Raw genomic sequence first — 25,596 nt, 5'->3', positions numbered from 1 at the left:
CCCCCCCCCCCCGGATAAAAAGGTCTGAAAGAAAAAACTAATTTACCATGTACCCTAAACAGAGTTTCTTTGAGGCATCTATTTGGGTGAGGGGGGGGGGCTGTCTACCGGAACGAAAATAGAACTTATATAGATAATTAGAAAATAAATATTTCAACCAGTGTCCATACTAAGGAAATGTACGACCGCCACCCCAAAATGTCAGACCACCCCCCTCCGGGAAAAAATGTCCAAAATAATTACATACTGAGTCCTACAATATGGACCTTCACACATGGCTCTTAAGATGTTACAAAAGTAACACAGGCAAGATCCTACTTGTGTACCTCGTTATACGGGCTAAACTTTTTTCCAATTTTAAGATGTTTCATACCAGACGTAGTTACTGTAATCTTACTTGCTGGTTGTTGTTATATCGCTACACAAAACGGCCTAAACTGGGGAAAAACTGATAACCGAGAAAGTTTTTAGTTCAAAAGTAACAAGTGCCTTTGATGTGTTTTTTTTTTCGAACACCCCCTGGGAAGGACCTCAAACTGTCTCACGTTATGAATACTAGCTCCACTGGAATCCATCTAGGACATTATCATTTAAACAGATGGAAAACTTTATTTGTAGATTGTGTAAATAATGTGTAGATATACATTGTAATATACTTAAGAGACGCTTTATTTTTATACTTATGTAAATAATTGTTTGAATACATGTATAAAAAAAATATACCATTTGTAGACCTATAAGTTTTGTAATATGTATTTCTTTGAAACCATTCAGCTCTGATGCGTACCTGACATACTTTAGGGACAGTAAATGTGACTGGGTATCGAACTGACCACACTACCCCTTTATAAGCCAAGGTTACAGAAAAAAGGTGAATTCTTCTTCACATGTCGCACTAGTCAGGCAGTCGGAATGGGTAGCCATCTACAGTTTTGTTGATCGAAATCTGATTTTTAACAGTAGCTAAAAATTGTTCTTTATTTTCATTTAGGTTTACCTCTAAACTAAATCAAATAAAAATTTATTCTGTGTTGTATTTTTGTATAATCCATTTCTCTCGGTGTCTGTGTAGCCTCTTGAGAATTGTTGCAAACCAAATGCATAATTTGGTAGAGAAATATGACATGTTTTGTTTTCCATATGACATATATATTTTTAAACATAGGACTACTTTTTAAAAATTAATTGCTATTATAAAGATTAAGTTTAATAATTATTTTGATGTTTTGTTAAGTTTAACAAATTTATTTTATTCACAATTATTGTGCGTAAAACATGTAAACAAAACCATTTTGACAGTCAATAAAAAAAGTTCGAATTAACTAAAATCATTATAAATAGGCTTATTATATATATATATAATATAACCATATTTTTCTTTCGTTATCACAATTTAATAGCTAATTCAACAAGAATTAATTCATTATAAGTAAATTTAAAATACAAATACACAAATGTTTATAGTAAATTTGTATACACCCAATGTTTAATCAAATCAACTACTACTAAATTCAGTAAAATAATTTAATTGTTTATAGTTTAAGCAACCTCTTAACATCTTTATGAACAAAATGGTGCACAATTAAGTACTGGTTGTCGTTATTGTCGTCGTAGATTTAAACGGCAGTAACTGATAATAAATAAGTAAATGTGTAGGCCTACTCATACAAACGTATATTTTATAATTACTAATTAAGTTGATTCTGCTTTAGAAAGTGATTTTGTTAAGACAATTTAAAAGCAGATTGTATATGTCATAACTGCCAATCTTGAAGACTTTCAGCTTACAAGTTTGAATGTTATTTTGTTAAGAATAATAAAAATAAAATGTGTGTATTCAGTTTTATAGTATGTAAACGGCTAGATGTTTGCTTATGAGTATTTGCCAATACGTAAATAACTTAGAATATATATATATATATATATATATATATATATATATATATATATATATATATATATATATATATATATATATATATATATATATATATATATATATATATATATATATATATATATAGTATTTACTATCTTCGTCTTCTTCGTGGACATGAACAGGAATCGAAATTTGAGACTTTACTGTGTAAAATAAATGAATTATTAGTTAATTATAATTATTACTAATGATGAATATTCGACATTGTTGATTGTATTTACAATAGTGTGACAGATACTGACAGTATTGATACACTATATAACGATATAAAACCATATTATGATATAATGTCTCTATCATTAGGTTCGCACTCATTGCATTAATTGAAAACATAAAAATATAAACAGGGAGCGATCTCCCCTAAACTTTCTCGAATATTCTTTTATAAAAAACAGGGGGTGGGAACACTCGGGATATAGACATGAATTTTAATCCATTTTAAATACTTAAACTTTTTAAAATAGAATAAAATCTCGTAGAAAAAAGAATTGCACACTTGTGAAAAAAAAACTAAAACGTGCATAATAGTGCGGAATATTATTAGTACTTTATAAATTTACATTCGTTTTTTGAGAAATCGGAAGTAGCGTAAATTACTACTTCCGGTCAACGGAAATTACTCAAAATTTGACAGATGGTAGAGAATTAGATCTTTTACTTACATTTGAAATGTAATTTATCTATCTGAAATTGTACTCAAGTTATAGGCTTTTTAAAAAATCAAAGTAGAAAAAGTATCACTTCCGGTTATGAACCCTATAATCAGAGGAAGACCTGTATTCACAAATAGGAAATATTGTTTAAAAGTCTAGGAGAAATATGTCAATCCATGATTTACAATTGTTTAAACAGTAAGTTTACATGTTGTCAAATGCTTAAAATACATGGGTGAACTAGTCTGGTTGTGTAGAGAAAATGAAGTTACCCCATCCCACGAGTGATCCCTTGAGGTAAAAACATTGAATTTCTGTATAGAAGACTTGAACCAATGACTGATACATATAGAACGAGTTTACAGCACTCCAGAATATAGTGGTAAGTAGCGCTAAGTGCTGTACCGCAGCCACCGCCTGTATTTTTGTCATTGATGGAATTATAAGTTGCAGTCGGTGTTTGTTAAACTATAAATTGAAATTTTTACAAATAGACATTTTAAATATAAATGAGAAAAAAAAATCATTTTATTTTTGTAAATACACATAGTTAATTTAATAGTTCTCCTTAATTTCAAATGTCAGCTGGATTATATTAGTAAGATTTATTCTAAATGATTGATTTGCTTACTTTTGCGCTTTTATCTATTTATTTAGCAAATAAAAAAATCTGCAGGTACTGTATAAATTTTATTCATAAATTTTTCAACATGTGAAAACGGGCTTATTTTGCTGCCCTATAACTTTTTCTAATTTTTCTAATCATTACTTTTCAAAATTCAAATTAAACCTTTAAATTTAATTTGCTTTTATTTATACTTGTTTACATAGTGTATCTGGTACAGCTCTGTTATTTAAAAAAAAAGTCATGATAGCTTTTATAAGCGCAATTATTCGTTGCGTATTTTCCTGTTGGCCCTAAGTCGGCAAGCTAAATGTAAGCACAAGGTCATGAATGTTTGCCTATTTTTTTCCACTTCGCGGATTTTCTTCTTTAGTATTTTTTCCCACGTTTTCTTTAACTTGCTTTCTCTGTTTGTTTGTTTGTTTGTTTTTCCAATCAAATCTTGCGATCGAAATTTCTGGCACTTCCCAGTTAGCTAGCGCGCTGAAATTTTCAGGGAAGCTTTCTTTTGGATGACCATAGAATATTCAATTGTTATTATTACTAAATTGATCAATGGAAACATTTTATTGAGCATTTTAGACCGCTATATAATCTATATATATATAATTCTCCTCTTCGAGCCAATAGAAAAAAAAACGAGCGACGCGTAGCTCGCCTCTCTCTTGCCGCGCGCAGTGAAGCGAACGATCCCACGTCGCGACAGGCTTAGGGGCAGATAATTTAGTTTGAACCGACTTTAAACTTACAGGAGGTAACTATTACCACTGGTGGCCAGTTTGGGGGAGACGATATGGTCGAGTGGTTGGGCACACGATTGCTATCCCACTCGACACGGGTTCAAATCTATGTGTTCTAGTCAGTAACCAGCCCTCGTCCTAACCGCTATCAACTAACCTCTGACAATCATTCACTTGCGATTGAGACCGAAGAAGAAAGGGTCTCTCGTTTTTTACGAGTTGTCTTTTTACGAGTTGTCTTCGTTTACCCCAAAAAAGTGAAAAGATAAAATCGATAGCAAGATTTCAATGCAAACAAACAGACAAAGACTAAAAAGTAGAAAATAATAATCATTAAAAAAGTTTTTAAAAACCCACGTTTTCTGATTGAAAAACGTGGGGCGCCGTGATTTTCTTACAGTTTCTAATACTGTTGACTCTCTACAAGCTCCCTAATAAAAGTCAATAGTATTATCTAATCAATAGTAATATAACTTTTACTTCGGCGCCCCACGTTTTTCATCGCTTATAGTAGAGTGATCGCTTGCATTATTGTGATGTATAGTATTTATTTTCTACTTTTTAGTTCAATCAGAAAACGTGGGTTTTTAAAAACTTTTTTAATGATTAATATTTTGAAACAGCATGCACAGCAAAGATAGTTTGAGCATAGCATTGTTTTTGCAAATGCATAGATTTAGGTTTACCATAATAACATTTTAGTTTACTTTTTTAAAAAAGTTTGATTGTACGCTCCATAAGCAGTTTTTCCTCAATCCATTCTACGGTGGTCTGAGGCATTTGGTTCAGGAACTTCCCACATTATTCTTAACACTAAATGACGATTTAGAAAATCGCCACTCCTAAGCCTTGTGATTCACGATGGCCCCAAAACTCCAATCACAGTTTTCCTAAATAGATTAATGCATCCGTGATACTTTCATGTAAATTATTTTCTATTTCCTTCTTCTCTGCTTTTGCAACACCCCATAATATGTCTCTGCCTTTAAACAGCATGATATTTCGTATTTGTGACATTTATAGCAATACGATTGACTTGCATAATTCCTCGCATACTTGCTAACTTGTAGTAGCCAAATCAGCGATAAAACAAGTCATTTTTTAATAACATGTACATGTAACTATTATTTGTAAAAATGAAGTCAATAAATACATTTTAATAGCATATGTTTATTTCAATTTCAATTACAAGAATAGAATTAATTAAAATAACTTAAAACCGTTAATTTACTTTGGTAAGCAAAATGAAAATTAATTATTACCAGTATAATGGGTATAAATTGTTATCAAACGATTTATAATTTATAATGGTCAATGGTTTTACTTAGTTTTACTAAAACATATACAACGATTATTATATATAAAAGGATTCAGTTTTTAAAATACAATTTAATGAAAATAAGAACATAGTGGTGTTTGAAAATGAAGGAAGTTTGAAAAATAAATTGTAAAAAATAAAGTAAATAATCAAAAGCAAATATCTCTTTTTCATTATTACCTCTTAGGATACATACAGTATACATAATATATATTATAATAAGCCAGTAAACTATAAAGAAATTAAATGATTCTTTATTAGAAATTAGTTACGACGTGACAATATTTTGATTCTACTAAACCATCGCAATAAATTCAGATCAAGGTAGTAGTACCCGGTTGGTAACATTTAAAAACAAAACAAAAACAACTAAAAATACTAGCGGCTCGGCTAAATTCTTATTATCTGTGATGGAGCTGCATTTACTACTTTTGAGTTAAGTGTTTTATAAAGTAAAATGTTACTTCTCAATTACATACTTTCTTTTTCAAAAACATGATAAACTACTTACACAGTGCTCTTAATCTCGGCATTGGAACTCATCTGTGTGCTATAAATGGGTTCTATAGGCAATAATAAAAGTGTTATTCAAACAAAAATGTAATGCTAGAAATAATTCAATTTCTATAAATATATAGGAAAACTTGACTTACAGATAATTACATCACAAGATATTTCTACACTAATTCTTTGTAAATTTTATTTACCTTGATGCCTTTGCTACCGAGTCAACACTCTCAGTGATGAACACATATAAAAGATGGTCGCAATTAATTTGCTTATTTTTTTCTGACTACTTTCGGTTCTAGCTGTCTTGAATCTGTAATAGATAAATATTATAGACGATTAGATTGTTATGTTCAAAGGGTGTTTAGGTCAAATTTTGTTGTGTTAAAATTTAAAGAAGAGTATACTTTTAAACTTGTGGCAGATTTCGCCTGTTTCTACGACCTCTCCATTAGCAGGAAGAACATAAACGTCCCTCATTTATTTTGATTAAAGATACTCGATTTCTATCGTTCGTCCACACCTTCACATTACCGTCGTTAAAAGGGGGAAACAAAAAATTTATCATTGAGAAAAACAAAATACTTGTGTCTTTCAGTCCAAGGTGACAATGTTATTGAAATTAACATAATAAATAAATAATCACAATGAAATTTTGGTAAAAAGCTCAAGTTCAATTGAAGTTCACAAATTACATGTAAGCAGGTATGGAGTGGTTGTGTCCAAGGGGCCCAGGAAACTTTAAAACTGGCTCACAATTTTAGATTGAAATTTTCATTGTGCATTCAAATTAAATTTTACGCCTTGATATAAAGGAATGGGAATGGTAAAATGGAGAAATAACAACAAATTGTTTTTAAAAATCAAAACACTTTTAGGACTTATAGTTTCCGGGGGCCCACCGGGATTTTCCCCAGAAGACCTGTGGGTCAGTCGACCAATTTTACTTTTAACTTTTTCATGTTGGTTTTAAAATTACCTTGATCTGTTGATGCTCTTGAAATTTCTTCAAATAAAAATATAAATGAATAGAATTAGACTAACAAAACATGTTGAGTTAATTTAGAAAAACGTGAATTTTAATAATTCACTATATTAAGCTTTAATAAAATAGATACGCTCAAATAGTATTTAATTCTTAGCTTCCTTTACTTTTCCCGACTTAACATTTGTACCAACTAGCACATCAGTAATCTTAAGCTCTCTCAATCTTTCGACCACATAATCAGATCCATTTTCAAAGGTAAAAAAATAATGTAACATTGATAATAAAAAAAAAAATGCATTTAAATTTTTTTTATTAATAAAATAAAACAATAATTTTTAATACGACTTTGAAAACATTATACATCTGTAAAGACCCAAGAACAATGAAATCTGACATTAACTTTGACTAAACGGATAAAATATTTCTCTTAGTGGCCGTAGAAAACAAATTAAGAATAGTTCTCTCTCTTTTCATTAAAATATAGGCTCATTGACATATATTCGATAATTTTCTTTTCTACGTTTTAATGCACACATTAAAAAATGTGATTATTAATTTTTTTAATTTATACTCTATTTTTAAAATATTGGGCACTTCTAGTCCTAAACGTTTAAGAATTCTCAACAAATCACTGCTTAAAGGTAATGTTAGGTTTATAGTGTTTTATTTGACAATGGATTTTAAAATAATTTATTACCTTGATAGGTCGACATTGTTGAAATCTCTCCAGCTTAAAAAAATATTAATAAATAGAATCATAATATTTTCTATTGTTAATAATAATAAATGATAAGTAATCCACTCTAAAAACGTTAGGCTATTGTTTTCAAATTTAGCTGACGCATAAAGACTCATTCTGAGTATTTTCAAAAGGTTATATAGAATATTTTTTAAACACATTGTAATCTATTGAGATTTGTGAAGTCAAGGGAACTCACTCTTTTTGTATTATTTATATTTATAATGTTGTTATTGAGTGATGTCCCTTGTATTTATCTATCGCTTCTTCCTGTTTCGGTTTCCATCATGTTAGCTGAGGCCCAATAAAATCTATATACAAACAGCATGGTTTCTGTCGTCAGTGTTTCCAATCTATTACAACTTGCGACGAGGATAAATCAATCGACTTAAAAGAGCACATGCTTACTTTAAAAAAAAGCTTGCTAGAGCATATTGGCTAAGTATTTCTAGGATAATGGCGCTGTATGGCCAAATAAAAGAATTTGATTCGAATGATGAAACCATTCATGATTATCTAGATAGGTTAAGCTTTTACATTGAAGCTAACGACGTGACGATAGAAGCCAAAAAGAGAGCTGTTTTGTTAACAGTCATAGGGCCTCAACAATTTAGGCTATTAAAGGACTTATGCGCACCAGCTAGTCTAACTACTAAGAGCTTTAACGAGCTGAGCAGACTGCTAACAGACCACCATGCGCCTGTACCATCAAAGTTCCTGTGTAGAGCCAGATTTGACGGTAGGATTCGTCAACCAAACGAGTCAATATCAGAATATGTTGCTGCTTTACGTCATCTAAGTAAATTTTGTGAATTCGGAGACACGCTGTCTGACAGACTATGTGAAAAGTTTGTGACAGGTGTAAACAGCCCTGATGTTCAAAGAAAGTTGCTGCTCGAGTCAGATCTAACATTAGAAAAAGCAATACAACTTGCAACTTCATTCCAGCAGTCATCCGATGCGGCGAGATCTCTAGCACCCTCAGGGATCCATGCAGTAAACAGCAGGTTAGTCAACAAACACCAACCCCATCAGAGCATTTCAACATATGCTAAACATCCTGCACGTTCAAATCCTAGATCTAAATCTAGTAATAATGATCAAAAATGTCGTTGATGCAAAGGTCCCCATGCATCTCATCGATGCAAGTTCAAGTCAGCAACTTGTTATAAGTGCAGTAAGCAAGGTCACATTGCCAAGGCCTGCTTTGCAAAGTCTTCGTCTGTTGCTAAATCTAGCCAGTCAAGACAGGACCGCAACCAAAGAAAGCACTATGTTAACTCTCACCAAGACTACCTAACCCAACCAATAAACCACTCTAACTGTGAAAATGCTCAAACTGATTCGCAGCCGGATTTCAACCTGTTCTCTGTGAAATCAATAAGTCATGCTCCCATCAATGTACTAGTTAATATCAACGATAAGAGCATCAGCTTCCAACTTGACACTGGAGCATCTCTAACAGTCGTCACAAAGAAGGACTTTGACGCTGTCACAGGAGGATCAGTGCCTCTACAACCAATGTCACAAGTGTCTAACAACATACACTGGTGACAATGTTCCGGTGATAGGAGAGTGTATGGTTCATGTAAGCTATAATGGTCAAAGTGTTAAACTTCCTCTTCTTATGGTTGAAGGAAATGGACCACCGTTACTAGGTAGGAACTGGTTAGTTGATCTTAAGTTAAATTGGGAGAGTATATTTTCAGTGAACAAAGCAAGAGAATCTAGTTTTACTTCAATAGATAAAGTAGTATCTGAAAATAAAAGTTTTTGGTAATTCAGGATTACTAAATGATAGAACAGTGAAGATAAGCATTAAAGACACAAATCCAAGATACTGCAAAGCTAGAGTTCCACCTTATGCAATGAGGGATAAAATTGAAAATGAGCTAAGTAGATTAGAATCTAATGGCATCATAAAGAAGGTAGACTATTCCGATTGGGCAACGCCCATTGTGCCAGTGTTAAAGAAGGATGGTTCTGTAAGAATTTGTGGAGACTATAAAGCCACACTGAATAAGCAAATAGAGCTAAATAGGTACCCTATTCCTAACATTGAGGAAATTTCTTTGAATTTGGCAGGAGGAGACACATTCACTGAATTAGACTTTAGTCATGCTTACACTCAACTAGAACTGCATCCAGATTCTAAAGTCTATACGACAATAAACACACATAAAGGACTCTACCAATATGAAAGACTATGTTTTGGTATATCATCTAGCCCTGGAATTTTCCAGGCTGTCATGGACAGTATTTTTAAGGATATTCCAAATGTTTGTGTTTACTTTGACAATGTGTACATAACTGGTAAGAATGACACTGAACATCTTAAAACACTTGATAAAGTCTTGAAAATAGTTGGTGAAAAAGGGTTAAAGATAAACAAAGATAAATGTCAATTCATGCTGACAGAAATTAGTTTTCTTGGTTATATTTTAAGCAAGCAAGGTCTCAGACCTCAACCTGAGAAAACAAAAGCCATTAAAGAAGCACCCAAACCTAAAAATACCCAACAACTAAGAGCTTTTTTGGGCTTGATAAATTACTATGCGAAGTTCATAGGGAATCTGTCTGGTAAACTATCACCACGGTACAAGCTGCTGCAGAAAAATGCAACTTGGCACTGGGGTAAACAACAAGATGCTGCTTTTAAATCAGCAAAAGAAGCTTTGTCTTCTGACACCTTACTAACTCACTATGACCCAGGGAAAAGACTTATCTTAACATGTGATGCTTCACCTGATGGTGTAGGAGCAGTCTTATCCTACATAGATGAAAAGGGTGACAGACCCATTGCTTTTGCCAGTAGATCTTTGAACCAGGCTGAGAAAAATTATTCTCAGTTAGATAGGGAAGGCTTAGGCATCATTTTTGGTGTTAAGAAATTTCACAAGTTTCTGTTTGGTAAAGAATTCACCATCTTTACAGATCTTAAACCATTGCTAGGTTTGTTTGGGGAAAACAAACCCCTACCTGAGCATGCCTCACCAAGAATTCAAAGATGGGCTATCACACTAACTGCATACAATTATGAATTGAAATACAAACCTGGATCTGAGAATAGTGCAGATAGTCTTAGTCGATTACCTTTAAAAAAACTAAAGCCTTAGTTATGTACCAGAAGATGTATTTGTTCTTTTCACTATCATGGATAACTCCAATATAAATGTGAATGATGTTAAGAGAGAAACACAAAAAGATGAGTGCTTAATAAAAGTATATGAGTACTGTAAGAATGGTTGGCCTGAAGAGTCAGTGAATGATGACTTAAGGCCATATAAAGTAAGAAAAACAGAATTAAGTCTAAAAGATGTAGAAGATGCAGTCCATTATCAGTCAGAGTTGCCTAAACAAAGTATTTGTAACTTAATAAATGATTATGGTGATATGGCAATTTCAAATGCTTTTAAAGAGAATACATTAGTAAGAAGGAATGTGATCAGCAAACAACTTTGCTAACATCATTAGCACTTACAGAAACTAAAAGGGTAACATCAAAAGAAAAAAAAAAGATTTTTGCCATTTAATACACCCACTTCAAATACTGGATCACAGTTGCAAATTGATATGGTCCAGGATAGTACTTTTAAACAGTATTTTTGGTTACCAAAAAGCACTATCAGATTACCTGGGAAAATTGATCAATCAAAGAAATCTATGTCAGTTAAGGATCTAAATAACAGCATGATACTTTCAGATGCCAATTCAAAAATAGTTCCATTAAATCATGACAAAACATCCGTTGAAAGAGAATTTGCAGTTAATGAGAATGTGTATCTGAGAAATTATGGGAGAGAGGAAAAATGGATACCAGGTCAAATTGTTCAATGTACAGGACCTGTGTCTTATAAAGTAAAAACAAATGATGGACTTATTGTCCGTAGACATGCAGACCAGTTAAAAATAACTTGTGCAGATAATAAGTGTGAATCTATCAATCCCACCAAATCTGATCAGTTCACACCAACTCAGTTTGTTCCACAATCAAGTTCTGTTGATATGAGTGAACCAAGTAGTCTAGATTCAGAAAATGTAAATTCTGGAATTAATGATTTAGATCCTAGACCTCCTGAGATAGAGAATCCATATGGTCAGAATCTTGAGTCACCAAATCAAAAGCCACTGAGAAGGTCAAACAGGACAATCAAAGTCCCAGATAAGTTAGACCTATGATTTTAAAGGTCAAAAGGACTTTGACGTCATTGTTTTGTATTTTAATTATGTTGTAGCATAGTTTGCATTTGTTTGTAAGGGTGTAATCTACCATAATGTTCATGTTACAATATATTTGGTGATTTTAGGATACTATCAATTGTTCTATTGAGAGATGTGTTGTTGTTTACTAAGGGTAAAGGGATGTAATATATTGAGATTTGTGAAGTCAAGGGAACTCACTCTTCTTGTATTAGTTATATTTATAATGTTGTTATTGAGTGATGTCCCTTGTACTTATCTATCGCTTCTTCCTGTTCCGGTTTCCATCATGTTAGCTGAGGCTCAATAAAATCTATATACAAACAGCATGGTTTCTGTCGTCAGTGTTTCCAATCTATTACACACATTACCTTTAGGTTTTTGGGCCTTTGAGTCATCAGACTTGATGTTGCACAGCTTCTTCAAAGATATTACAACTTCTTGTTTCAGCATACAATAAAATGTAAAAATAAACAGCCCCTGATAGAGAATATGCAGTCAGATAAAATGTGTGCTTATAATTTGTATGGCGTAATTTACGTTTACTTTCTGTTTCATGCTACTAAAAAGATGAACGCTAACTAATATAATACCCTGTGGGCAGGTGCTGTTTAAGAAATGATTACCTCTAGTCAAAGTAAAATGGGACTCATTATTTCAACGTATAAAATATTTCTTTTTCTAATTATCACACCCGATGAATAAAAATATTCATTACATTATGTGGATTTAATAACGTTAGCTTCGATGCAAATATAAGAACTCTGAGACAACGTACCAGGGGTCGATAATTTTATCTTTAGACATTGTATTATATTTTATAGATATATCAATTTAGGTATAAGTTATTTTAAATTGTTGTAAAGACATTTTAAACGCGATAGACATTTATAGTTGCTGTAACTTTAAACAGGTTAGGTATTTAAATGTTGGTGTAACGATAATTTAAACATGCTAGGTATTTAAAATTGTGTAATGACACTTCAAAACAACGAAGCAGAGCTATTACCTGAATTGAATTGAAAATTGCGAAGAGGTAATTGAATACAATTCTAAATTTCCCAAATGCACAGAAAGCAAATATCCACGTAAGACCTAACAGAATAAACAGGCTCGCCGTCGCTCGAAAATTTGATATTGCACTAAAAATAGAAACATTTACTACATGTAATCGATCTAAATAACATATTGAAATATGCAAATAATAGCTACGCTCAAGAAACATTCCGTTTTTCATAAAACAAAATAATGGAAATTCGATATAGACCTGTTTATACACATTTTACAAAGATTAATAAAAACAATATTTTACCCATCTGGTATAATTTAACAAGGATATAAATATTTAAAACCATCAACCCAAAAGCAGCTGTGAATTGAAAATGTGCAATAATTCCCCGAAATAATATAGAAAACAATTCTTAGTAATTTTAAACCATAAATTAGAACGTTATTATTATATTTGTTGTGTAATATTTCTTCTTTATCGGTCTTTCTTTCGACCAGTATGCATACACAAATAAATGATATCTGTTGTTTAAAAAAATGTAGCTAACTACAAACTATTTCATTGTTCTTCTATTTGTAGTATTCGGAGGTTACCTTGAGTTTGTTGTAGACATCTTTTCTATCAGTCGTAAAATCTTTAGAAATACGATGCAATTGACGAATATAATACAAGCCACGGGTGCAATCAAGCCGTAGTATATGGCAGGATGTTTAATCCAACATCTGTTTCATTTCAAATATTAGTTTTATTTAATATTATATATGGTGTATTTGTCTGCGATGTATGTCTTAAAATCAACAAGTAAAATAAAATACGTTTAGAGTTGTAATTGTTAAGTCCCTTGAGAAGTAAAATGTGAAGAATAACACTAAAAGTTTGTAGAACACCTTAAAGAATATCTTAAATTGCATGTAACAAAAAAGCAAACTTACAAATGACTAGATATCAGACCGTAATTGTCTGTTTTGTTTATAGCTAAAGTTATAGCTACAAATATAAATGGTGATCCTAAAGAAAGACAAAGTAAGTATACTATAGCAAAAATAAGTTCTAATATTTTGAAAGTAACATGGATAAATATTTTAAATTTTTTAACTTCAAATAATGCATCATATGAGCGTTAATGTAAAAGCAAAACAACTATTAATATGTTTACACCTTTCTGTTATAATGCAACCATAATAGATTCATAATAGATTTATTTATATTACCCCATCCTGCGAGCGCGCATTTGAGATAAAAATTGTCGATGTATGTGTTAAAAACACGGATCAGCGACAAGTGCATGTGATAGGCATTCACAGCCATCCAGAACATTGCAGCTAGCAGCGAATAGTGCATGCTTGCAGCCAAACCCTTAATGAAGATAAGTAAAAGTAAAATTTTTAAAAGCCTACTACTTTTATTTAAACAAGTTTATTAAAAAGTCTAGTGACATTTAAGCGCAATTTCCTTATGTTATCTAAAAATAGCTCTGTCGTAGCGTAAATCAAGAGCAGGGTTAGTAAAACCATTGGTTAGTTATTAAAACGTTTTTTATTAATTTTCAGTATTTTACATGTTTTATTTACAATAGAGTTACATGACTAAAAACCATTGCGCGCCTACTGAACGTGATGACGCAGCCATTGAACGTGATGGCGCAGCTATTGAACGTGATGACGCGTGTTGTGCGGTTGGATAAATATGCCTACTAATTCGGTCCAAATTTTAATTAATTCAAAAAACATTTTGTGACCGAACGAAAGGATATTTTTGAAAACTTTCTTCGGCAATATTGTTTTAAATTAAATTATGGCAGGAATCGATTGGTACATGTTTCAAGTCGCTAAGTGGTCTGGTTGCCGAGATATGGGTCAAAAACTGCTTTTTCGAGTTTTTTTTTGGCTTTTCCGGGAAATCCATGAAAGAAACCCGAAATTTTTATGGCCTATGTTCATCCTCGTAACTTGCTTAACATAATTGCTTTTGGAACTAGTCATCGATATTGCTTTGTTGAGGAGGAGATACGACTTAAAGCTGCGGACACACATCCATCCATCCATCCATTCATTCATACATTCATACATCCAGCAATGACGGGTAATAAACGCAATTCTCCAGAATGGAAATTGCGCTAAAAAACCCACTATTTTTGCCTGTCACTCCGTGTTTGTCCATTCATCCGTCCGTCCGTCCGTCCATCATTCCATCCATCCATCACATCGATACATTACATCAATCTATTTATCTCTCCATCCATTTCATCTGTCTTTCTACCTACTGAATCGATCGAACTAAGGTTTTGTTTTTGTTTACTCTCCCTCTTTCTCTTAATAGCATGAAAACAATAAGTCCATGTCACTAGCAAGCATATGATTAAATTATATGTAGAACAAACAGAAAAACAGCTGAGCCATACCTTACACCAAACAGCATCCGTGTCATCATTTATTGCAAGGCCCAACAGAAAACATAGATTAAACGCTAGTAGCCCCCAACACATGTTGTAAAGTATCTTAGACGGCTCGTCCCTTCTCAGACGACTGGAGAGTAAGACACGGGTTAGACATATATTTGAGCTAAGTCATGAGGAAGTATGACGGTAAAGTAACAATTGTTTAGATAGGCATTAGAGCTAAGTTATGAGGAAGTATGACGGTAAAGTAACGATTGTTTAGACAGATATTAGAGCTAAGTCAATAGGAAGTATAACGGTAAAGTAAAAAAAAAGAAAAAAATAAGTCAAATATTACATACAATTGTTTAGATAGGCATTAGAGCTAAGTCAATAGGAAGTATAACGGTAAAGTAACGATTGTTTAGACAGGTATTAGAGCTATGTCATGAAGCAGTATGACGGTAAAGTAACAATTGTTTAGGTAGACATTAGGGCTAAGTCATGAAGCAGTATGACGGTAAAGTAACAATTGTTTAGGTAGACAATAGAGCTACGCCATGAGGCAGTATGACGGTAAAGTAACAATTGTTTAGGTAGACAATAGAGCTACGCCATGAGGCAGTATAACTGTCAAGTAACGATTGTACCGCCATCAGGTAACTCCAGTCTACTCTATTATTTTTCTACGCTCACAGCTGATACGTATCGTGCCCGTAACTAAGTTTCCCAGACCCTCTGACAGCTTTGTTCCATTATTTGACTTAATATTTACAGTTACACGATTAAAAATGTCGTTTATTATTATTCTTTCGCAGTTGACGGCGAGGTTAAAATATATTATGTCAGATGTTTGGAATATAATGATAAATTAATTTTTTCTGGAGTTTTATTGTGTCTTAGGTGTTTGGTATGTTTAAAAGAAGAAAAAAAGTCAAATATTACATACAAATATTATCTAAATTATTGTTCAACAATTAGCAAATGTTATGGACCGTTGACAGCTTAGTAGTTTATACCTAAACATGGTGTAGATCAAGACAGTTATAAGCAAAGCTACGAATGAGATGGCACATCCAATGTGCGAAATGTATGACAAAACTTCATCATCAGTGGCGTCCGTAGATGCTTGTCGCTGCTGACCATACACATCCTGAAACGTTTATAGATCTACATTTATTTATACTTTCTTTATCAGCTTGTTAGTCTGATATAATATGACAACTAGTTGTTGATTCTTTATAATAAATGGAAATAGAAAATGCCTAGATTGTAAACCGTTATAGTTTGAAAGACTTTAAGTAAACATAGAACATAAACTGTTAACTGTATTTTACTCTATTCCACTGATTTATTCTACAACAGAATGATAAACCAATCTCCAGCGAACTCATATAAACTAATTGTTTTAGTAAACTTTATGGCTTTATCTATCACCATCACGCTAATTAGTTCAATATTTAGTGATTAACCCAACGTTTCGCACCATGAGTAACGCAAAATTGGTAGCGTGATTACATGTGCAGACAGACATCCGTTCAGTTGTCTGCACCAGGCTACAGCCATCTGACGACCAACTCCCAAAATCGTCGCCATGATGCTTTTTCCAGAAAACGCAGACTGGAGAAACCAACTTCTGAAAAATAAAGACAAATTGAAAATTAAAAACATAATTAATTTAACAAATTTTACCTTTCGATAATCATTCACATCAGGAAAAAAATCTATTTGAAGAGAAATGTTTCTCTTCTCAATATTAGACACTGGGTGCCTTATCAACAAGTCTTTTATAGTATGAGAGATCGTTCACAAAATAAACTAACAAAACTTTGGCGAAGTTTCTTGTAAAAAGTCACCCAGCCATCTAAGCGGCAGACATTATACAATTAAAAATTCAAAGCTAAATTAAAATATGATGTCGGGCCGGTCACAGTTACTTACGGTGTTATAGTGAGTAAATCCTATTGTGACGTTGTCGTGGAGTTTTGTCACTTCTTTGTTTGGTGTTATAACTGAAAGGATCTGGCTGTTTACTATCAAAGAATTGGAGCGGTCTTGAACCTGGAATTGAACATGAATTACACGTGCAAAATATTATTTAAAAATCTGATCTTTTAATTAACTGCTCATCTGCTGTTTTTTTGTTTGCTCATTTTCATTAATGATCATGGTTAGGAAAAATAGTTTATGTAAATTGAAAAAAAAAATGGAACCTAACTGCGAATAGCTTGTCAGACAGCTGAATAACAAACGATAATCGTGTGTTTTGCTCGATAAGCTCTCCTGTGCCAAAAATACTTTCAAGGGACTTTACGGGTATATGTATGGACGATACACCTGGGGTCAGCGTCATGGAGTCGCAGTCGAGGTTTCCGTTTATCTGTTGGATAAAAATAATGACAAATTTAATGCAAGATAAGTGTTTAAATACATCAAGTTTTGTAATATAATGGGGTATTGTTGTTACGTAGGATTAATAATGAAAATAACTTCAGCATTTTTCAAGCAAGAAATTATTTAGTGACGTAAAAAGTTAACCGATTGACAAGATAAACAATTGGTTGGTCGATTTGGGTATCCCAATGATTAATTTTTCAAACTCGAATACCTGCAATGTTTTTATTTTTATTTTTGATATCAACCAAAATAAATAAGGATCGGTGTATATAACAAACTTAATTTAATTTTAAAATGATGTTTTTCTCATATTAACTACGATATTAATTTTTGTGTGTTTAAACTTTGTTGTTTTTAAAATTGACGTTTTACCTAGATTTAGCGTGTATTTGATATTTTGTCTTTGTTTTTAATTTACTTACACTTAAATAAGCTTAATCAATTTATTATTATTTTTATAATTCACTCAGAGTTAAGATTATATATTCAATCATTTTTTTTTAATTTTACTGACTTATTAGACTTGATTGAATCCACCCAGGAGAGCACTATGGTGTTACCATGAAGGTGCAGCATCAAACCTAGTGAGGTATCTAAATAGCCTCTACCTTTTCCGTGGTAAGGTCCGTGTGTGAGTTGGATAGCACTGTTAACTCGAAACCTCCCAGCCGACTTGCGTTCATTTGATAAGACACAATGGCGATTGTTGGCTCGACGTGTTTGTACATCCCTGACGTCAGTGAAACTTTATTCGATACACTTTCTATTATCTCAAGTACTCTGAAATTTTTTAACATTTTTGGCCAGAGTTTCTTCTAGGCAAATCTTTTGGGTAGCCGAGCCCCCCCCCCCCTCCCCGAAGAAAGTCTATCCCATACCCCCCCCCCCCCGAACAAAATGGAATTTATACAGAAAACATATACTTTTACCAGTGCCCCCCCGGGAAAATGTTGTTCGCCCCCCCCCCCCCGGAGAAAAAAGTCTGGAAGAAACACTGTTTTTGGCTGCACAGAAAAAATGTGAATGTTTTAAAGATAATAGTGTTTTTACGGAACAAAATGTTTTAAAAGATGATTGTTCAGGAGACTTGTCAAATCGCATGAAAAGAATATTTTCTGGATTGGCTAAAACCACCAGCATATACCAGTAGTTCTCATTTCCAGGTACACTTTCAGGCACGGATATCTATAAAGCACAAACTGAAAAAGTATATTTCATCTGTTTTTGTTATAATGGCGTGAATTCAACTCGTTAGTTGAATTTTTAAACTGCTTCTTATATTATCTATTTATCACTGTTTTTATTCAACGCGTTTTTAATACATGTACAATACGATTAATTTATTATGTAGTGCAACATTTTTTAGCACTAAGTATTTGATGGTGATATGATAGATGATCTCAGGAAAAATTATCTAGGACAAAATATCTCACGGAAAAATGGTATCAGGATAAATTGTCTAATGCTTCCATATAAATTGCTATTCCAATTATAGAATTTGAAATTATTTTAGTGTATTAACATTAAAAAAAAGGATTTTACTTACAATTTTTACACATAATAATTGTGAGAAAAAGTTTGTCTCATAGGTATGTCACATTACATTAAATATATGAAAATTACAAATACAAATATAATATTTGCAGATTCAAAATATGTTTCGATAGACAGTGTAGATCATTAGTCATGAGATAATTTGTCCTGAGATAATTTGTCCTGAGATCATTTGTCCTTAGATCATTTGTCCTGTGATCATTTGTCCTGAGATCATTTGTCCTGAGATCATTTGTCCTGAGATCATTTGTCCTGAGATAATTTGTCATGGAACCGTTTTTGATAGGTCAAATGAGATTTCTATAGAATGCCGGCCTTTACTCTTGGCTGATAACGAACAGGTACGCACCCAAACACACATATATATAGGTATATATGATGATATATTTGATATATATGATATATATATGATATATATATACATATATATATATATATATATATATATATATATATATATATATATATATATACATTTGTATTTGTGTGTGTGCATATAGCTAGTTACTTATGTTTATTGTAGATCTAGCAGCACTTACCTTCCCGCACTGCTACCATCTAGCTCTAATTTCTCCAATTCACCAATGCTGAGCAAAATGTATTCTGCGACACCGGGTGTCTTGAGTATGGTTTCCTCTGTCAAATATTCCAGCTCACGGATGAATTGCACGATATTTGTGTTGTCCGTTATGTTCAGAAACAACTCGGCTTGAGCTAAATTGTCTAAATTACGCGTGTGTTTAAGTTTTTATTTACGTCTCACTTAAATATTTTAGATTTAAAAGTTACACAGTACCAAAATGCAAATAGACAAAAGTACTTTGTTCTATACTGATATTACTCACTGATGTTTTGAGTGGTGGTATAAGGTACGTGTTCCTCTACAACCTCACCCCACTTTACAATGCCATCTTCTGCGATGCTTTATATCATATGACAAAAAAAACGCATTAAAAAGTTTAAAAAATACTACTCAATCAGAATTCATTTGTATGTGTTATTCTTATTAGTTAATAACGTCTTGAGAGTAATTCTTTAATAAGTAAAATGTTTACCATTTCGCTTTCAATTGCAGAATAGAATCTGGCAATGGTATGTTTTGAATCCGAGTTTCGCCTACATAAGACTCATTATATTGTAAAGTATAGTTCATTTTTTTAATTTCAAAAGCTGGACAGTGTATGCTTTCTGCAAACAATTTAGAAATATATTAAAAATAGTTTTACTTTCTCGTATATACGAAGTATAGAGAAAGTATTGTAATCGTGCAAAAAAAAATCCAGTTTTTACAAATCTCGACGTTTTACACCTCACTGATACGGAAAAACATAATTTTGCAATCTTGTCCGTATGTCTGTGTGTCTGTCTGTGTGTAAACACGATAACTTAAGTACAGTTACAGCTAGGTTGATGAAATTTCATATATAAGTATTTTATAAAAATCGTAGATCCTGATCAACTATTAAGCGATTTCCGATAACCGGAAGTGGTACTTTTTCTACTTTAAATTTTTCAAAAGCCTATAACTTGAGTACTATTTCAGATAGATCAATGAAATTTCACATGTAAGTAAAAGATCTAATTCTCTACCTTCTGTTAAATGTTGAGTAATTTCCGTTGACCGGAAGTACTAATTTACGCTATTTCCGATTTCTTAGAAAACGCATGTAAATTTATAAAGTACTAATAATATTGCGCACTTACTATTATGCACATTTTGTTTTGGCGTTCGCTTGGTGCGCAATTCTTTTTTCTATGAGATTCTATTCTATTTTTAAAAGTTTAAGTAATTCAAAATTATGTCTATATTCCAAGTTATATAAGAATGTTCGAGAAAGTTTAGGGGAGATCACTCCCGGTTTATTTTATTTAAATTTTATTATTCACATTTTTATATTTCTTTGCGCTAAACACGGTTTTGAAACTAAAGTAAAATGAACAAGACATATTAGTAAATCCACATAACTCTTATCCATATAAATTCGCTTGGTTTTAATTTAGTAAAAATGAAACTAACCTGGATCGGACACGAAAATAGAATCCACATCCACACCAATCCACATCGACTCACTTGGATTTAGTGCACTTAGCTCCAAGTCTTTCTGTATTGTAAGTCTCGTGAGCTCGAAGCTAAATGTGTTCACCACCGTGGCTTCCATGTGGATAATATAGAGGTGCTTGCCATCTGACGTTAAGCTAAAACATGCACAAATCATCGCCGTTTTTTCTTTACATTCTATGTATTTATAGCAGTCATTAACTAAACCAACTGTTAAATGATCTTCATTAATGTTTATTGTTTTTTATTAAACACAGAGCCCTATATATAATGCAAATGAAGATTTAAAAAAAAGCAGTTTAAATTAGAAATTGTATGGTTTATTTTGCACAGCTATAGTCACAGACCAAAATATTATATTTATAGTTCTAAAATTTGTTTTTAATGACTATTAAAATGTGAATGTAAGACCAAGCAAAATACTATACACCGAGCTTTTTGATTTTTCTTTTTCTTCTTCGTCCTTGATTGCAATGTTTGGAGGTGATTTCCTCCAACAAAATTCATGATTACATGTCAACCTGTTATGCGTCATATAGATAGTTGACTCCTCGAATTTATCCTTCTTGGGTTCTCTTTTAAATCATTTGTCCTTCCAAGACAAAATTAAAGACAACAGTTGTTTGATTTTGGAGCTTTCTCTCTAAATGGGCTAAAATCCTAGCTATCGACTCACGTCTGTGTTCAAACTCGCGACTATTCGTTTCAGCAATCTAGTCGGTTCACGCCGTCTAATCTAAAAGTCGCGAGTTATATATAGCAGATCGCCAACCGACCAAACGGTCGCTCAGACATCAGGGAAAATTAGTTTGCGCAATTTTAGACGATGTAGATGTCTGGTGAGAAACACAGATCTAGATGTTGGTAAATCGAATAATTTCTTGCTGTTTTCGTGGAGAAACAAAGATCCAGATGTTGTTAAATGGGATAATTTCTTGATGTTTGGAGAAACACAGATCTAGATGTTGGTAAACGGGATCATTTCTTGATGTTTGGAGAAAATGTAAAATATTTGTGCAAGAAAGTAAGCGTAAAATGTTTTATTCGTACTTAAGCTTTGTAACATTTTGTAAAGATGTAAATAGATGAAATTTGCGTTTGCTAAATGCGAAAGATTAAATTTAAAATCTTGAAGACAAAACTCGCCATAAACTTACTGAAAACTCACGTCAACCACTTGAACATCACCAGGAACTGAGACTGTCAGGCGGTTTAGCTATGAATAATTATAAATTAGAATTAATGGTGGCTTCGGATGTTCTAAAATCTGGAGCTTCAGACATTCATTTAGGTCTACATATGTTAGAGTGGACAGACTTACAACGGCGGTCATAATTTGCTGTAGTTGTTCCGTTCTCTTGACTCGTGAACTCCAAGACGTGTAAAAAGTTTGATTTTGTTTTACAAAGGTTAAAACAAATCTGTAATCAACTGTTCTACCTAGATATTTACAACGGTTAAAACAAATCTGTAATCAACAGTTCTACCTGGATATTTAAAACGGTTAAAACAAACCTGTAATCAACTATTCTACCTGGACATTTACAACGGTTAAAACAAATCTGTTATTAACAGTTCTGCCGTCTGATAATCACAAAGGTTAAAATAAATGTTTAATAAAACAATTCGGATAGTTCATACATAAAAAAAAACAATGTCTACTAAAGTGTTAAGATACTTTTTAAAAAACAACTATCCATTACATAGACTACTCGCAAAGATAAATGATCTCAGTTGAAAATTTCAAAAGTGCACTATGGTTGTCAATTAATATTTAAAGTTAGTGTAATGATATAGCAAATATTTCGAGACATTAAATCATTGTATCCTACCTCCAAATCGGTTGATCAAACATTCGTCCCAATAACAGCAAAAACTGCACCTGATCAGTTTTTGGCCACTATAGATACAGCTATGACTGGCACTAAGTTCTTTTCCGATGCAATTGTTTAAATCTTCACAGGAGGTAGATAAAGACAAACCTTCAGCTTTTAACACAATTTCCGAATGGCACAGGTTCTAAAGTCGTTACATAAAAAAATATTATTATTATAATTAGAAATAACTGATAGCGTAGTGCAGACTATTTCTGTACCAGAACTGAATAAATTTTGATAAACCTACAATGAATTGCTTAACATTTTAAATTTATGTTTGTAGAAATTGGTCTTGCTTTACATCGAATGATCAGAATTAGAATCAGAAGGTTGACGCAATTATTTATTCTACAAGCATGTTACGTTAAGTTACATCCTGCACCTTTGTTTTCTCACAATGTACCACACTTGATTGTATGCAGGCGTGGCTTGTGTCCGCATGCTCGCATGTGCTGCAAGTGGAACTTTGATCATACAGGTCGTCAGCTGTGTCTTGAGAACGTAGAAAGGTATGGTCAATTTATAAATATATATAAACACGTAAATAAACAATTATTCCGTATATATCTATATGAATACCCATACCTACACCCACATCCATATCCACATATCCACTTCCTTTTCTATATCCCCATCCCTATCCACTTCCATATCTATATCCCGATCTACATCCACTTCCATATCTATATCCCCATTTATATCCACTTCCATGTCTATATCTATATCCCCATCCCTATCCACTTCCACATCCATATCCCCATCTACATCCACTTCCATATCTATATCCCCATCTACATGAACTTCCATATCTATATCCCAATCCCTATCCAATTCCATATCCATATCCCCATCTACATCCACTTCTATATCTATATCCCCATCTACATCCAATTTCATATCTATATCTATATCCCCATTCCTATCCACTTCCATATATATATCCCCAGCTGTACCGTTATTATTGTAGTATAATATAATGTCAGCTGTATCGTCATTATTGTAGCATATAATGTTAGCTGTATCGTCATTATTGTAGTATAATATAATGTTAGCTTTACCGTCATTATTGCAGCATATCATGTTAGCTGTACCGTCATTATTGTAGCATATAATGTTAGCTGTACCTTCATTATTGTAGCATATGATGTTAGTTGTATCGTCATTATTGTAGTATAATATAATGTTCGCTGTACCGTCATTATTGCAGTATATAATGTTAGCTGTACCGTCATTATTATAGCATATAATGTAGTAGTTATAATGTTAACTGTACCGGCACATGGTCCGAATTGGGCCTTATCCAACGGTTCAAAATGCCCCATAGCCGTCTCACATTCTACTGTCGATAAAACCGAACTATAACCTTCTGAACTTGTCACATTTTTTAAGCTCTCCCGTATCGACATAAGTTCACAATTACATTTTAAGTTGTTATAGTCGAAAACTCTGAAATAAAAATTAGGGATACACATATACAGTGACAAAAGGTTATTCTATATTTTAGTTCTGTAAAATTTTGAAGATTAGTTAACCGTTGGAGAAATTTAACTCACCTTTGAGATGTAATGTCGCCTACATCTATTTACGCGATCTCAATTGAAATATATAACCCACAAAGATAGCTTACTTACATTTCAACTTTTCGGGATGCCAGTCTTAAAAATGCGTATTTGTCCATTTCTTTTACGCCATTATAGCTTATATCTCTGTTGAGTTAAAATTAAAAATTTAGTTTTTGTTAAATGTGTTAAGAAAAATCAAAGACTTTGGCCATGAAGATTGTTTGATCCTTAAGCTACATTTTTACGTATCTGTTTCTATGTATGGCCGTTTTGGGATTGCAATAATTTAAAAAAAAAATTTTGAAAAAATTAAATTTGAAAACATACTTCTCCTTTATTCTATTTAACTAAATTAAACGGCTAAACATATTGTTTATTGTTTGGGTATTGCTAGAAGTGGGACCATCATATTTTCGTTTCGCCACAGGATTTTATTGTTCTAATTGTCCAGTAAACGAACCTTTATTGTTACAAATATTCATTTTATTCTAAGTATTTAAAACAATTTAAAACATGACTATAATAGCTGTTTTATAAACTGTGTGCAGAATTTTAAAAGCAACGTAATATAAGAAATATGTAATATTTTTTAAATATTTAAAACAACAAAATTCATATTTTCCTTACAAAGTGCGAAGCCTTGGTAAATACTTGAAGTTAAATTTGGTGTTTGAGATCTCAGCGATTCGATTATTGTTTAAAATTCTAGTTCAAAATAATTTTTTTACAAAAAATATATTATTAATTGTACATCTTTTGTGAAATTTATAAACAATGTACAAGTTAATAAATATACAAACACGAAAATGTTGCCAGTTACAGGTATCACACTGGGATACAATAGTTATTGTTGCCAGTTATATGTATCACACTGGAATACAATAGTTAATGTTGCCAGCTATATGTATCACATTGGGATACAATAGTTATTGCTATAATATCTCTTGATCGGATAAGATTACTTGGGTGTTCTGTTTTAGAAAACGGAATGGAGATTATCTCGTTCTTGCCAGATTCATTTGATAAACAATGCTTTAAGTGATTATAAAGTC

At 32.4% G+C, this 25,596-nt stretch overlaps 1 protein-coding gene across 1 annotated transcript; it reads right to left on the bottom strand.

Moving 5' to 3' along the window:
- Positions 1–5,280: 5,280 nt before the first annotated feature.
- LOC131940038 (adhesion G-protein coupled receptor G2-like) lies at positions 5,281–16,696 on the bottom strand. The gene is made up of 12 exons (XM_059298577.1): positions 16,582–16,696; positions 16,115–16,248; positions 15,120–15,243; positions 13,930–14,074; positions 13,651–13,726; positions 13,312–13,440; positions 12,719–12,851; positions 12,081–12,189; positions 7,468–7,500; positions 6,762–6,788; positions 5,983–6,095; positions 5,281–5,838 (listed from the first exon to the last, which is right to left on the bottom strand). Exons 1-11 carry the CDS (start codon positions 16,627–16,629, stop codon positions 6,055–6,057), a joined length of 999 nt encoding a protein of 332 aa, XP_059154560.1. The 5' UTR covers positions 16,630–16,696; the 3' UTR covers positions 5,281–5,838; positions 5,983–6,054.
- Between the last annotated feature and the right edge of the window lie 8,900 nt (positions 16,697–25,596).

This window comes from Physella acuta, unplaced genomic scaffold, assembly GCF_028476545.2.
Source record: "Physella acuta isolate Inbredline_101_S28 unplaced genomic scaffold, ASM2847654v3 ptg000308l, whole genome shotgun sequence".
Classification (NCBI taxonomy): Eukaryota; Metazoa; Mollusca; class Gastropoda; family Physidae; genus Physella; species Physella acuta.
The sequence above is the reverse complement of the archived record's forward strand: the minus strand, read 5'-3'. Positions and strand labels throughout refer to the sequence as shown.

Coding starts and splice junctions, on each gene's coding strand:
- LOC131940038 (XM_059298577.1), bottom strand. CDS start 16,629: ATGTCTGTCTGCACATGTAATCACGCTACCAATTTTGCGTTACTCATG. Junction 13,727..13,929: donor ATGCGCGCTCGCAGGATGGG/GTAATATAAATA, acceptor GTCTTTCTTTAG/GATCACCATTTATATTTGTA. Junction 12,852..13,311: donor ATGTCTACAACAAACTCAAG/GTAACCTCCGAA, acceptor TTCTATTTTTAG/TGCAATATCAAATTTTCGAG.